The sequence below is a fragment of the Narcine bancroftii genome, chromosome 3, assembly GCF_036971445.1.
Source record: "Narcine bancroftii isolate sNarBan1 chromosome 3, sNarBan1.hap1, whole genome shotgun sequence".
Lineage (NCBI taxonomy): Eukaryota > Metazoa > Chordata > Chondrichthyes > Torpediniformes > Narcinidae > Narcine > Narcine bancroftii.
The window spans coordinates 271463880-271478641 of NC_091471.1; the positions used below are offsets into that span (position 1 = coordinate 271463880).

A 14762-nucleotide genomic window follows, 5' to 3' on the forward strand; every position below is an offset into this window, starting at 1 on the left:
ACACCACCTCTTGTAGATGTCCTTGATGGAGTGAAGACTGGTGCCCCCTGGATCTACAAAACTTTAGTAGTTTTACTTGTTTTGCTCTCTATGTACCCCTCATAACTTTGTATTTGATCATGTATCTCTTCTCCACTAACCCCCTCCCCCACCATCCATCATCCCCACCCCCATAAGATCCTCCACAAGAGAGAACAGACCTAGTCTTTCCATTCTCCTTCTAACTAAAACACTACATCCTAGGCAAAATCTGGTGAATCCCCACTGCATCCTCTCCAGTTTTTTCTTGTAATGTGGTGAACAGAATTGTATGCAGTCGTCCAGCTGAGGTCTGGCCAGTGTTTTGTGAACCTGGAAACTGACGTCCCTGCCTTTGAAGGCCATGAGTAAAACACAAAATCTGCAGGCACCTTGATTGAAGTAAAGGCACAACGCTGGAGAAACGTAACAGGTCAAACTGTGGACTGTAGCAAAGATGCATAACCAACGTTTCAGGCTTGAGCCCTTCATCGAGGTATGAGGAAAAATGTAGTCAGGAACAAAATGGTCAGGGGGAGGAGCATGGGCCACAGGCAGTGGGTAATGAGTGGATCAGGGAGGGTACACCAGCAGATGGGGGGAGGAGAGCTGGCTCTTCGAATAGAAAGGGAGGTGGGGTGGAGAGCTGGAGGAAAGAAAGCAGAGCGATGGGGGAGGGGCTGAAGAACTGGGAGTGGGCTAGCAGAAACTGGAGAGGTCGATGTTGATGCCATAGGGTTTGGAGCATGCCTAGATGGAATATTAGGTGTTGCTCCTCTAATTTATGGGTGGCCTTGGTTTGAGAGTGCATGAGACATTAAGGCCACGTGCTTTCTTAACTGCGTAAGCAACCTTCAATGCCATCTTTAAGGATCTTTGGTCCGTGGCCTTTAATCCATTTCTCCTCTCCTGTTTAAGAATAGTTTTTTCTGTTTGCTCCGCCTGCCTTCCTTGCTCCTGTTGTTTTGGTCTGCCCCTGCTTATCACATTTCCATACCTCTAGAATGTAGCCCAATTGCCAGCCTAATCACATGCCTAATCTCTCAAAATCCTAATCTAACTTGCGCTATCCCACAACTACCTCCCCAGCTTGGAGAACTCCCCTCTGCTAAATGGTGGAGTTTGGAGGGTAAATGTGTTCGAGCTTCCCATCTTGCCCACTGTTTTGGCCTTGTGATTAAAATTTTGCTCTTGCCGATCCTCACGCAGAAGTGTCACGAGTCCTTGGAATAAATGACTTGTCATTTACCACCCCCCCACTTGAGGCACTCTGGCCTGAAACATTGACTGCCTTTTGGCTTGACCTGCTGAGTTTCTCCAGCACCTTTATGCACTGAGCTTCATTCATGCACCGGGAGTCCTTTTCATAACCTCGGGAGGTTCAATAGCACTTTGCAGCCAATAAAGTACCTTCGAAGTGTATTCGCGGTTGCAATTCAGGAAATGTGGCAGTTATATTTAACGATCAAGAAAGTGTTTAAAAAGGAAGTGTACAGGATGAATTGTTTGGTTAGTGGGTGGTACATCAGAAAATGAGTGATCATCGACACAGCAAACAAAACTGGATTAGGTTGTGGCACAAATCTCATGAGCCCAGCATTTGACTCAGTTACGTAGTGTTGGTTGCTCGCTTTCCTGCTACGCTGGGCATCTGGTTTTATTCATCCTAAACTTTAAAAGATTTATATAAAATCATAAAACACTTGACCACAGAACTGGCTGACATTAAATTATAATGTAGCTTTGGCAGTGTTTTGTTTACTTCCTTAAATCATTACTCACTTCAGGTTTGGACTCAGCACCTCATGGGTCTGGATCTCAGACGTGAAGATTTGGACGTATATAAATTTATGTTTACTTACATCCACCTGTTTCCCCTGCATAACGCTGATTCTAACAGTATTTGAACCTGTGAAGAGAACTCTGACCCACACCTGTTCTATTCTCAAAACGACTCCCTCTGTAGCAGTAACCATCCTGCTTGCCACCTCCACTCCTTTGTTTCCTCAATCCTGCATGTGCTTCTCCTGGCCTGCCATCTCATTACTCTAACACTGTCCTCTTTGGCTTCCAATTGCCACCTTGTATGAACTTGTGGTCTTCCAAACCTCTTACTGTGCCCAAGCTCTGGAGTCCACTCCACCCTTCATCTATGGCCACACATGGTCTGGTAAGTATGTTATTCTTCTTTCACGCGGGTACCTTTCTTGCCCTGGACATAATGCACAAAATTTGCCTAAGAAGGCACAGAGGTGTGGCACTAGAAAGAGAAGCAAAAGAGCGTCCCTTCACAGATGATCCCACCACCTCCTCTGATGCTCTCATGGCCTCCTGTCTGTTCCACCTTTGATCCTAAGTTGCCCTCCTCAGCTCCTGGTTCCAACCCAAGACCTTTCAGGAGCCCTGATCATGGGCACCACTCCACTGAGAGGATCTACAAGTGTCTTAAGAAAGCCGCCTCTGTCTTTGAGGACCCCCAGGCCATGCCCTCGTCACTCTGCTACCATGGTGGGGGGGGGGGGGGGGGGGGAGAAGATACAAAAGCTTGAAGATAAACACCCAATGGTACAGAAACAGCTTCTTCCCCTCCACCATCAGATTTATAAATGGAAAATGAACCACAAACACAACCTTGCTATCTCCTTTTAATAACAATTACAGCATGGAAACAGGCCATTTTGGCCCTTCTAGTCCGTACTATTTATTTATTTTTGAAATGTAAAACAATATTTGCTCTTTAATGCTGCGCTGCCACAAAACAACAAATGATTGCCCTTGTTCTCCTACCTATGTGCCTTTAGGGCTCTAGCGAATATTTAAAAAAAATATTTTTTTTTGTGTTTGTACATGGTGTCAATAAACGGTCATATTATCCTGTCTCCTCCTGACCCACAACATTACTTGGAGATCCTTCAGGTCCCATTTAAAGCCTCCTCTTTGCTCTGACTGTAGCTACTGTGCTTTCAGTTGCCTGAAGTGGAACGAGAGTTTGAGCACCCTCTAACCAGATGGCATTAACGTGGACTTCTCTGGTTTTAATCACCCCACCCCTACCCCAACCCCTTCTTTGCCTTTTCTCTCTTCCTCTCCAAAATCAGTTCTCACCTCTCCTCCTATCCAAGTAACACCTTTGTCTGCACTCCTCTCCTTGGCATTCTTCAGTCTTTATTTGGATGCCTTCCTGCTCTTTGCTTAGACCTTGAAGGGCTTAAGGCTGGAAATGTTGATAATATATCTTTACCTCGTCTAGAGGCTGCGAGACTGGCTGAGTTCCCCGCGGCATTTCTGTATTTCTGGTTCGTTGTCCATTCAGAAATCAGATGGAGGACTGACGGTAGCAGAGTGAAGAGGGCATGGCCTGAGTGATGGGGGTCCCTGAGGATAAAGGCTGCTTTCTTAACACACACACACCGCCCCTTGTAGATGACCTTGATAGAGTGAAGATGCCCATGAAGGCACTGGCCGAATTCGCAACTCTCTATGGTCTGGTTTTAGACGGTGGATGAGAGGAAGGTATACATCAACTGGGATTTAAAAGATTTGGAATTGGCATGGTATAAAAATTTTTAAAAAAAGATATAAAGGCATAACAATACTACAAGGGAAGAGAAAATTCTGATTTAGTTCATAGATTTTGAAACAAACCTGAAGAAAAATTATGAAGGGCAGCAAAACCCCGACAAATGCCATTGGCTGAAGGGAATGGTTGAAATAATAGTAGCCGATTGCATTACATACCTCACCTCCCCCCAAAAAAAATCACTGCCACCATTGATTGAAATGGTTAAGGATTCTGGCCTGTGATCTATAAATTCCTGAAAATCGTGTCCTTTAAAAAAGAAAAGTGCATCATCAATGGATGTAATTTTTTTTAGCTCAAGGGAATTGGGAAGAAAGAGGCCTTTATTTCATTTCGGCTGAAGTCTTGGTGCCTAGATGTTGTTGACATGTAGTTACATTGTAAAGTAAAAAATGCTAACATTGTGTGACATGGATCTGGCCTTGAGCCACAGGATTCTGCTGCTCTTGGGTCCTTTGAGCGAACAGATTTCTTGTAAAGCTTACATCCGTTCTATGGGTCAAAAAACCAGACGTGATCAGCTCTTCTCTTAATATCTAAACACAGACATTCAATTTAAATTTGATGTATTCTTAATTGTAGATGACTCAATCTTTTCCAAAATGTCTTCTCTCTGTTCCTTTTTCCCCTCTGCTCCAATTGAGAATGTACTTGTTCCACTAGATGTGAGAAATGGAAGGTTTGGTTCTTCTGCACTCAGCCCTGTTGAAATCTTATCCCATGATTTGTACTGAGCTCTTAATTATTGACTTGAAATCTTTCCCAACCCTGCTCTTGAGCACCCCTCCACACAACCACTTCTGAGGCTAGACTGCCTGCTTGGCATCCGAGTTGTGAAAGGGGGACATGTTCCTCAAATTCAATCATAGCTGCTGCGGTCACTCCCTTGCATTAAACCCTGAATCTTTGTTGCAACCTTCCTGGTGACCTTTCTCAATCTGGTGATGGGTTTTGAGCTTGATTTCTCTGTCTCTCTCCCCCTAAATGAAGGTACTTCATAGCAGCAATTTTTCCTGCTTCAACACATTTCCTTCCCCTTTCAATACTATTCCTTTGTCTAGTCAAGAATTGGTGTAATCCTTGTCTTCAATCTACAGTCACCTCCCACTCTATCATCAAAACCCCATCTTGCTTTGTATGCATCTTCAGCTTTATCCATTTGTCTCATTGTTCATTTCCCATGGATCAAGGCAGGGAGGGTTGATGCAAGGAAGAACCAGTACACAGACCTATGCAAGTGCTATATGTGTGCAGCAGAGTCTGGTATCCATTCTCTTGGAAGTTTTAGCCATTGGGCCAAGAAGTGCTATGTAAAGTTTGCGTGGAAGCTTGTATGGACTGGCTACCCCATGTTTTAACAATTTGTGCTTTCCACTAAAATGAAGCAAGCCATTTCATCTCTCTGGAACTTTCTAAGAGTTGCCATCTCTGGAGCTCATAAGAAATAGGGGCAGGAATTGTCCATCTGGCCCGTTGAACCTGCTCTGCCATTTGGTGAGATCATGGCTGATCTGATGATGCTCATCTCCACCAATCTGCTTTTTCCCATATCCCTTAACACTCCAACTATGTAAAATCTATTCAACCTTGTCTTAAATATATTTACTGAGGTCGCCTCCACTGCATCAAAGGGCAGTGAATTCCACAGATTCACCAACCACTGGGAAAAGCAGTTCCTCCTCATCTCTATCCTAAATCTACTACCCTTAATCTTGAGACTGTTTCTAAATCTTGCTATTCCTTTCCATTTAAAAAATCTACTTGACGCGCGAAAGTTTTGTCCAAGTCTCACCCAGTTGGGCACTCAGTGACTTGGGTGTAATTTTTTCAGTCTGCACCTTGAAGTATCTTGACACTTGTTAAATTACTGGGTGATTTATTTAGTTGTGCACTGTAAATTTTTGATCAACTTATTGCTGATGCTGCTTCGGTCAGTCATCATTCATCTCGTGCTACTCTGGGGAAACGGCATTTCTGTATGCTCAGCAATCGAGTTGTGATTTTTGGGTTTCTCTTGTAACATCTGGGAGTATGGCACCTCTTCTGGAGGTTTACCCTTGAGAATGATTCTCATCCACCCCATATTTGTGTGTCCTGAGAGGGGTGAGGCAGCAGTAGTGGGAACTGCATGCTCTTCAGTGAGACGTGGATGGGTGGTTTGTGAGATTGATTTGCTTCCTCTCCTTACTCAGGACTTCCCTGTGCTCCCAAGTGTGTGTCCTCAAGGTTGTCAATGCCATCTGGAATGCTGAAACCTCCACGAGGGATTTCCAGGAGTCAGTGGGGTGGTTGTGATCTTCAAGGAGACTTTGAGCATAGCCTTGAATCATTTCCCCTGGCCTCCTGGTAATCCTTTCTCATTAACTGAGCTTGGGATAGAATGTTTCTATTTGGTGGTGATCAAATAGCGTAGTCTGCTCAGTGCAACGAGGAACTCATTCTCGGGGATGTTGGTTCTTGGAGTTAATATTGATTGTGCTTTGCTTATCTTGGCAGTGAATTTAGAAAAATTTGTGGAGATAAAGGGTGGCCTGGCTAGCATTGTAGTCAGTGCAACACAGCACCAGCAATCCAGGTTCGAATCCAGCACTGTCTGTCAGGAGCTTGTACGTTCATCCTGTGTCTACATGAGTTTCCTCCGGGTGTTCAGGTTTCATCCCACTTCAAAACTTGCGGATTGTAGGTCAATTAAGTGTAATTGGGTGTCATGGCTTATGAGCCAGAAGGGCATGTTACTGTGCTGCATGTCTAAATTTATAAATTAAACAGTGGCAATATTTTTCTATAACCTTGACATTGCCTCGGAGTAGTCCCGATCTCCAAAATGTTTGTAGACATGCTTGTTGTCTACTAGAATTCTTACTAGAATTTCTGAAAAGACTGAAGACCCTGTGATATCTGTCTCTGAGGGCGATATCAGAATATCCTTCCAGTGGGTGAACCCTTGCCCTGACAGGCCCTGTCAGGCCCTGACAGTCTACCTGGCAGGGTACAGAAAATCTGCACCAACCAAGTAGACAGAGTATTCACAGATATTTTCAAACTCTCATTGCCACAGTCAGAGGTTCCCACCTGCTTCAAAAGAGCATCAATCATCCCGGTACCCAAGAAGAGTAGCGTGGGCTGTCTCAACGACTATCACCCAGTTGCACTAACTTCTCATGTGATGAAATGCCTTAAGAGGATGGTCCTGGCCACAATCAACACATACCTAAGTAAAGATCTGGACCCGCTGCAATTCACCTAACGTCACCATTGATTTACAGCTAATGCAATATTGCTGGCTCTCCACTCAGCTCTGGATCAACTCAAAAACAGCATTTCATACACACGTCTGCTTCTACTACAGTTTGTCTTTCAATACCATTATTCTCTCAGTGCTTGTCAAGAACCTACAAACTCTAGGCCTTGTACCCTCCTCTGCCACTGGATTCTTAACTTTCCTATCAAAAGACCACAGTCAGTATGAATTGGAAACAACGTCTCCTCCTCACTGATTATCAATACAAACACACCCCAAGGATGGTGCTTAGCCCACTGCTCTACTCATTATACACCCACGACTGTGTGGCCAGGCACAATTCCAATGCTTTCTACAAATTTGCCAATGACACCACAGTTGTTGGCAGAATCACAAACGGCAATGAGGAAGCATACAGGAGGGAGGTAGATCAGCTCACTGAGTGGTGTACCAAAACCACTTTGACCCAGTCCTGATCGAGGGCCCAGTAGTGGAGAAGGTGAATAACTTCAAATTCCGGGATGTCAACATCTCTGAGAATCTGTCCTGGTGCCTCCATGTTGTTGCAATCACAGAGGGCTTACCAGTGGCTATACTTTGAGGTATTTGAAGAGATTCGGGGTGTTCCAAAGACTCTTGTAAATTTCTATGTGAGTACTGTGGAGAGCATTCCGGCTGGTTGCATCATTCTCCGATTATGGAGACACCAACTCTCAGGACAAGAATAAACTCCAGAGGGTTGTTAACTCGATCTGCGACAAGACAGGCACCAGAATTCAATCCATCGAGGACATCTATATGAGGCGCTGCCATTATATAAAAAAAATTGGTCTCCATCCACAAAGACCCCCACCACCCAGGCTGTGCCCTCTTCACTCTTCTACCATCGGGGAAAAGGTACAGGAACTTGAATGTCATTCAAGCACTCAGAGGCATGAGGCATGAGGACAGCTTCTTCCCCACTGCCATCAGATTCCTGAATGATCAATGAACCAAAGACACTGCCTAACTTTTCATGCACTATTATTTTTATTTATATTTTATTTTTTATCGTAATGTTGTAAGATGGTTATAATCTGAATGTTTGCTCTATGATGTTGCAGCAAACAGTGAATTCATGATATTCTGATCCTGACCACCGGTTCTCGCTGCTGCCATCAGGAAAGAGGTCTCGGTGCCACAAGACTCGCACCAGCAGGTTCAGGAACAGCTGCTCCCCCTCCCCCATCAGACTCCTTGACAACAAACTCAATCAGGGACTCATTTAAAGACTTACTTTTGCAATTTATTGATTTAAAAAAAAAAAATCAAATCTATATTGCACAGTCAGTTTGCTTACATTTCTTTCTTGTTTGCATTCAAGTAGGTTTTTTTTTGCAACACCAATAAGTAGTAATTGTGCTGTCCAGGTAAAAGTATCTCGGGATTGTATGTACTCTGACAATGAGACTGAAATATGAGTTTTTAAGATTGAGGCTAAATTCTATCTTGACAGCATAGAACCCATTAGCTTCCTCTCGTTTGTGCCTCAAATTAAATGATCAACTTCTTGTTTCTTTTCAGAAAGGCCAGACTTGCCTTTTTATAGAGCATGGTTTATAGAAACCCAAATCTGTTACAGCAATGCTTGCTGAATTATTAGAGAAGCCAATTTCTACTCAGCAAGCTCCAGCAAACAGTGATATCATTTGTTTCTACTGACATTGGCAGAGAGAGAGAAAGAATGGTTACTAGGTAACAGCATTTGCCCTAATTTCTTCAGGCAATGCCAAGGGGGATCGGCTACTGACGAATGCTACTGTTGCTACGTTAATGCTGGCTGCGGTTGGAAAAATCCTGTTGTGCAATCTACAACTCCCTGTACTTGTATCGTCATGTAAAGATATTAAACTGTTTTCTTTTCGTGTTGCAGTCTCAAGTTGGAATGCGAGAAGCTGGCGAGTGAGAAGACGGAAATGCAGCGGCATTACGTCATGGTATGTACTCAAGTATGTATGCCAATAACATCCATTACGGTTTACAAAATACAACTGGGATGGGGTGGTGGTGGGAGGTGGGGATCTGTTCATGTAACTGTTGCTTGTCTTGCATTTTTATTTTATTTTTAAAAAAGCAAATTCCACTGCTATCCGTGGCCCTGTGATAAATTGCTGGCAATTGCTTCGCCTTGGGTCAGCTGGGGTTATGTACAACCACCCTTAGCCACTTCACAGGGTGACACGGTTGGAGTAGCGGATAGCTCAATGCCTTTACAGCGCCGGCGATCAGGGCTGGGGATCAAATCCAGTGCGGTCTGTAAGGAGTTTACACGTTGTCCCCATGTCTCTGTGGGTTTTCCCTGGGAGCTTCAGTTTCTTTCACCATTCGAAAGGTACTGGGAGAGGGGGTGGGGGGAGGGGTGTAGGTTAATTAAGTGTAAATCGGGCAGCACAGACTTGTGGGCCAAAATTGCCTGTTACCGTGCTGTATGTCTAAATTGAAAAAAATAATTATAAAGGGGTGTTAAATTATCTGCCTGAAGCAAAGCGGGAAGCAGGAAGAAATTTGGTTGGGGGTGCTACATGCCTGAGGCAAACCAAAAACTCTTAACAGATTTTTTTCCTTGTGAGAAATGTTTATTGAATTAAGTGTGGTTGACTTAACTAAATGAATGTACTGAGCTGGCAGTGTATTTTATCCAGGACGCCCTGAACTCAAAGGCAAGATGGCTCTTGGCTTGTCATGACTTAATTGAGTTGTCGTAAAAATGTAGAACCCTCTCTCATCCAAGGAGGACTTGCTGTTGATAGATTGAAGCTGGATTATTATGTGGGGAAGAACAGAAGGGAGGGAATTTCTCCTTTTGTTTGTAGATGCCAGCAAGGCTGGCATTCAATGCCCTTCTGATTTACCCCTTGAGAAGGGCGCTGATGTGATTACAAAGATGGTAAAGCATAGTAAAGATTTGAGTCGAGCAATGTTTCATCTGATTGTTCAAGTCCAACCCGATAAATCACCATTCTCCGACCTTGGTGCAAAGCGTGCAGACATACAACCAGACGTAACACCAATCCAGACAAACAATAAACATGCAGGACAAGTCTTCACAAATATAAATGAATAAATATTGTTTAATATTGTCTGAGAGTCTTGGGTGGTTCGTGTGAGCCATTCCTTTGGTTATTCTGCTTTCTCACTTAAAGAAGCTGTTCCTCAGCCTGGTGGTGCTGGCTCTGATCCTCCTGTACCTCTTCCCCAACGGGAGCAGCTGAAAGATGGTGTATGCAGGGTGGAAGGGGGTCCTCAATTATTTTGTGAGGCCTCTTCAGACAACAGTCCTGGTAGATCATGTCGATGGGAGTGGGCGTGGATGCAGGGCAATGTCAGTGATTTCCCCCTCTGCCACTCTCATGGTGCTGTGGATTGACCTCTGATCCATTTTTCTGCAGCATCCGTACCACTCTGTGATGCAGTCGGCCAGGACATTCTCGATAGAGCTCCTCTAGAAGGATGATATAATAGTGGCTGGTAGCCTTGCCCACTTCAGACTTCTCAGGTAGTGCAGTCACTCTTGCACCTTCCTGACAAAGGGCTAGTGAAGTATTTCTCCATTGAAATACTTTGCAAGTTGAAGAGGCTCTTCCAGCTGATGCGATACTCCTGCACCTTGTCTTTTTGGCCAATGGACATCAATGCATTGTGTAGGCGAAAGAATTTGGGTGTGTAGGAGTAGAATAGACAATCTAGCAACATTCAGCTGGGGAAAATATCTAGCTTGTGTGCTGGAGAATGGTGTGAAAAATTGTCCCAGAACTTCACTACGGGAATCATTCAGGCCAGACCATAACGTGTCCATGCCTGCAAGAACCCAGACCTAGATGACATTTGGTTGTGGACTGATGTGATTCCTGTAACATTTGAGCCTCCAGTGACAGGTCGTGTCTATCTCCCATGAGAAAATTTAACCACCTGCGTTTGGCATTTGATGACATTGCAATCACCAAGTTTGTCATCGTTGAAATCCTGGAATTTTCCATTGACTCGGTTGTCACTGGATGGTTATATGAATGCCGTGGGTACAAGAGCAATGCAGAGGTTGGGGTGCCACGATGATTGATTTGTCTGAAACCCCAATCACTTACTGTCACCCCAAACTTCTACCACCATCTACAAGGTTCAACGCGGTGTGGAAAAGAGCACTCCACATTGTGTGGCTCAAAGCTTGAGACTGAGCTCAAATATTGGATAGCCAGCCCATACAGTCGCATCTCAATTTAGAGGCTGTTGAATTAGACCAGAACAAAAGGTCAGTGCCTTTAGGAGAGGAATGTAGATTATTGGCAAGAAAGAGCAGTTTTGGAGTGGATAGTCCATATTTGCAGTTCTGTTAGAAACAGAGCTTTGGTTCAAGTTGTCTCATCTTTCCCTGTTTGTGATCCAAATTATGTCACTGGGTGCCAGATGAGCCACTTCAAATGGAAGCAGCCAAAAATAACCCTTCATTCTGTGAAGTATCCTTTTAATGTTTGGAGTCCAATGCCAGGCAGTGCGACACAAGCAGCAGTGTTAGCCCCAGAGAATGAATAGGATTCTTGTTTGGAGTGACTTTGGTTTGAAGTGATAAATGGTGCAATACCCAATCAGCTATCAAACAGGAACTTTCTGTTCTCGTGTGCTGCAGGGATTTGGCAGATAGGTTTTACGCAAGAGTTTTCTCTGTTCTGAGCTGGGTTGGTAGTTGGAAAATGGCCAGAACCTTGACAAGAAGAAAGGGAGCGGAAAGAAGCTTAATTTGTCAATGCACGTTGTCCATAAATGTTCTCATGGAGGCTGATAGCATTAACATTCAAATTCACAAGCTTAACTTTCCCCATTGCGTGGGGACCTGATTTGTGGTGGTATTGGAGAAATGATGGCGAGCTTTGGACTGGGAGCAGAGCGTTAGTGAAGGATGGTGGGAAGACATGTGGTTTGTTCACGATCTAACCTTTCTATATCCCACTCAGATTCCTACAGTTGAATATTTCAAAGCCTGTTTGTCTTAGTCTGGATAGGACAGTGGTTCTCAACCTTTTACTTTCCACTCACATACCACCTAAAGCAATTCCTTTCTAACCACCGAGTACCTCTGGCTTGCCAGAGGTGCTCTGTGGTAACTAAGAGATTATTTAAAGTGGTATGTGAGTGGAAAGAAAATTGTTGAGAACCACTGGGTTAGGAGCACTTTTATATAAAAAAAAACACACTGCTGACTACATGCTCAATTTCTTCAACCTTCCAACGTGGAATAAAAGTCGTTGGAATAAAAGTGACTGGGCATGTGTACCCTGGCTGATGCCATCGTTTTGTTTACAGGAGATCTGGTGGGGAAGGTTGTTGGGGGGGGTGTCTATTGCGTCTATTGCTTTCTTAGAAAACACGACTTTTTTTCCCACATCATGCTGTATGTGTCAAGAAATGTGCTGGGAGGAGGGAGAGAAATGTTAATTTCACAATTTTTGTTCTGTATTCCAGGTTTTTTGGTAGTAATATGAATTCTGTAAGAGGAAATTTCCATTACTCGAACTGCTGTAATGTAGGAGGGAGGGGGTTTCACTTGGATCCTAGTTCTGATGGAATGGAACTTGCATCTTCCCATTATCTGACTACATATATCTGACTTGGTCAACTTCTTCCTCTGCTCACGCTCACGCTCTCTTACCCCCTCCCCCCACCCTCCCCGGTAGGAGCAGAAGTAAACCTATCGAGCCTCCTCTGCCATTCAGCCCCTCTCCTTGGCCCACTCCCTGTAACCATTGATGCCCTGACTAATCAAATACCTGTCAACCTCTGCCTTAAATAGACACAATTACCTCACTTCCGCAGCCGCCTACGGAAACTTCTTCCATAGGCTTGGGACCCTCTAAATGAATTTTTCTGCATCACTGTTTTAAATTAATGCCCTTTATCCTGAAGGTGTACCCTCTTGTCCCAGACATGGGAAACAACCTTGCCAAATCTACTCTGTCCAGGCACTTCAACGTTGGAAATGACTCTGAGGCCCCCCTCATCCTTCTGTACACCAATGAGTACAGTCTAAGAGCTGACACACTCCTCATGTGCTAACCTTTTCATTCTTGGTACATTCTACTAAATCTTCTCTTAATTCTCTCTCACACCAGCATGTCCTTTTTTTTTTCAAACAAGGAGCCTAAAACTGTATACCATTCTGAAAGTGAAATCTCAACACTGATAGTCTCAACATTACATCCCTTGTCTTGTATGCTGTTCCTCGAAGATGATGGAGGCCCCATTCAGAGGCTAAACTCTTGATGTAAGGAAAGCCTCTTTTGGTGGGGGTGATTAGAAATCCTATGGTACAAACTGAAGAGCAAGGAATTTGTTGACTCAAACATTGGTGCTGCGGGGAATCGAGCCAGCCAGCCTTCAGGTCTGTCTCATTGATTTTCTCCCCACGAGGCCTCCAATCATTCTCCTGTTCATTTGCTGTTCTCTTTATAGTCTTGTTTCCCAAGCAACTATCGATATTCTCTTTTTAAAAAGAATCCATTAAATGACAAATTCTAAACATGCTCTGTGTACAGAATTCTTTATAACCTCTCCTTTAGTTCTCTGGTGATTGAAAAGGCACAGGCTCGACATTAGCATCCTGTTGACCAGTTGAAGCAATCCATCATCATTTGTCTATACAGACCTTGATACTGTTGAAGACTTGGAGTCACCCTTCTCAGGGACAAACATTCTCCATTCTCAAGCCTCCTTTTATGTCTGAAATCACAGAATCAGTTGAATTATGCTGTGCTTTTTCCATGGATTTTAAATGTCTTTCCTGTATTGGGCTTCCCACAATTGCTTTAACCATGGCCTTATTCAAATGCTTTGCTTTCTTGCAATGTTCAGTTTGTAAGAAAATTGAAGAATTGCTTAATCTTTTTTTCCAACTGTTGATTTCATCTATAATAATTTGCAAAACCACACCAAAATATTTTCTCTGCTCCCACAAAATCTTCCCATCTTTTCACATTTGCTTCATAATTTTCTGCTTTTTTTTCCTCTTGCGGAGAGCTCATTTTAATTTCTCTGTCTACAATAGACAACTGGTATTATTATTACTTTGAATTTTGCTTGTACTTTTAAAGGCTCAGACCTAAAATATCAGTTGTATTATCAAGATTCAATTTATTGTCATATAATAAAAACAGTGCAATATTCTTCTTCTTTTTCTTTGGCTTGGCTTTGAGGACGAAGATTTATGGAGGGGTAATGTCCACGTCAGCTGACAAGTCCGCTGTGGCTGATAAGTCCGATGTGGGACAGGCAGACACGGTTGCAGCGGTTGCAAGGGAAAATTGGTTGGTTGGGGTTGGGTGTTGGGTTTTTCCTCCTTTGTCTTTTGTCAGTGAGGTGGGCTCTGAGGGTCTTCTTCAAAGAAGTTTGCTGCCCGCCGAACTGTGAGGCGCCAAGATGCACGGTTTGAGGCGATATCAGTCCACTGGCGATGGTCAATGTGGCAGGCACCAAGAGATTTCTTTAGGCAGTCCTTGTACCTCAATAATTACACAATTGTTTTTCCCTACTGTAAGGTGGACAGATTCACCTTAGTGCCTGGAGCACTTCTTGCAGTCCGTGAGAAGGTCACTGAGTGTCCATGGATTCGCAACCAGCGCCCCCACAGCCACAGAGTCCAGTCCATCGGCAACCCGAGCTCCAGATTCCAACCTCTGATACCATTAGGAACCTTTCAGCGCCCCATCGACATCCTCTCGCATCCTGGTTCCAATACCCGGTCCCTCTTCAGCCAGTCTCCAGCAATCCGAAGCTTGCTGCAAGTCCCTTGACTGCAGTCTCCAGCAGCCCACAACCTCCATGGGTTCCTTGCCTCGAGTCACTAGCAGACCACTGCTTGTGTGGGACCTTCAGCAGCAGAACCCCTCACTGATTCGC

The 14762-nt window shown here is 44.1% G+C and overlaps 1 protein-coding gene across 2 annotated transcripts in view; it reads left to right on the forward strand.

The window, feature by feature from the left end:
• Window positions 1-14762, forward strand: part of LOC138758771 (transducin-like enhancer protein 4) — a 209670-nt gene that overhangs the window by 13529 nt on the left and 181379 nt on the right. The window contains exon 3 of one of the 2 annotated variants that reach the window (XM_069928143.1): window positions 8752-8827. In XM_069928143.1, the coding sequence (XP_069784244.1) occupies window positions 8752-8827 (76 nt within the window). The remainder of the gene's footprint in view (window positions 1-8751; window positions 8828-14762) is intronic. The other variant, XM_069928144.1, reaches the window with a different exon arrangement.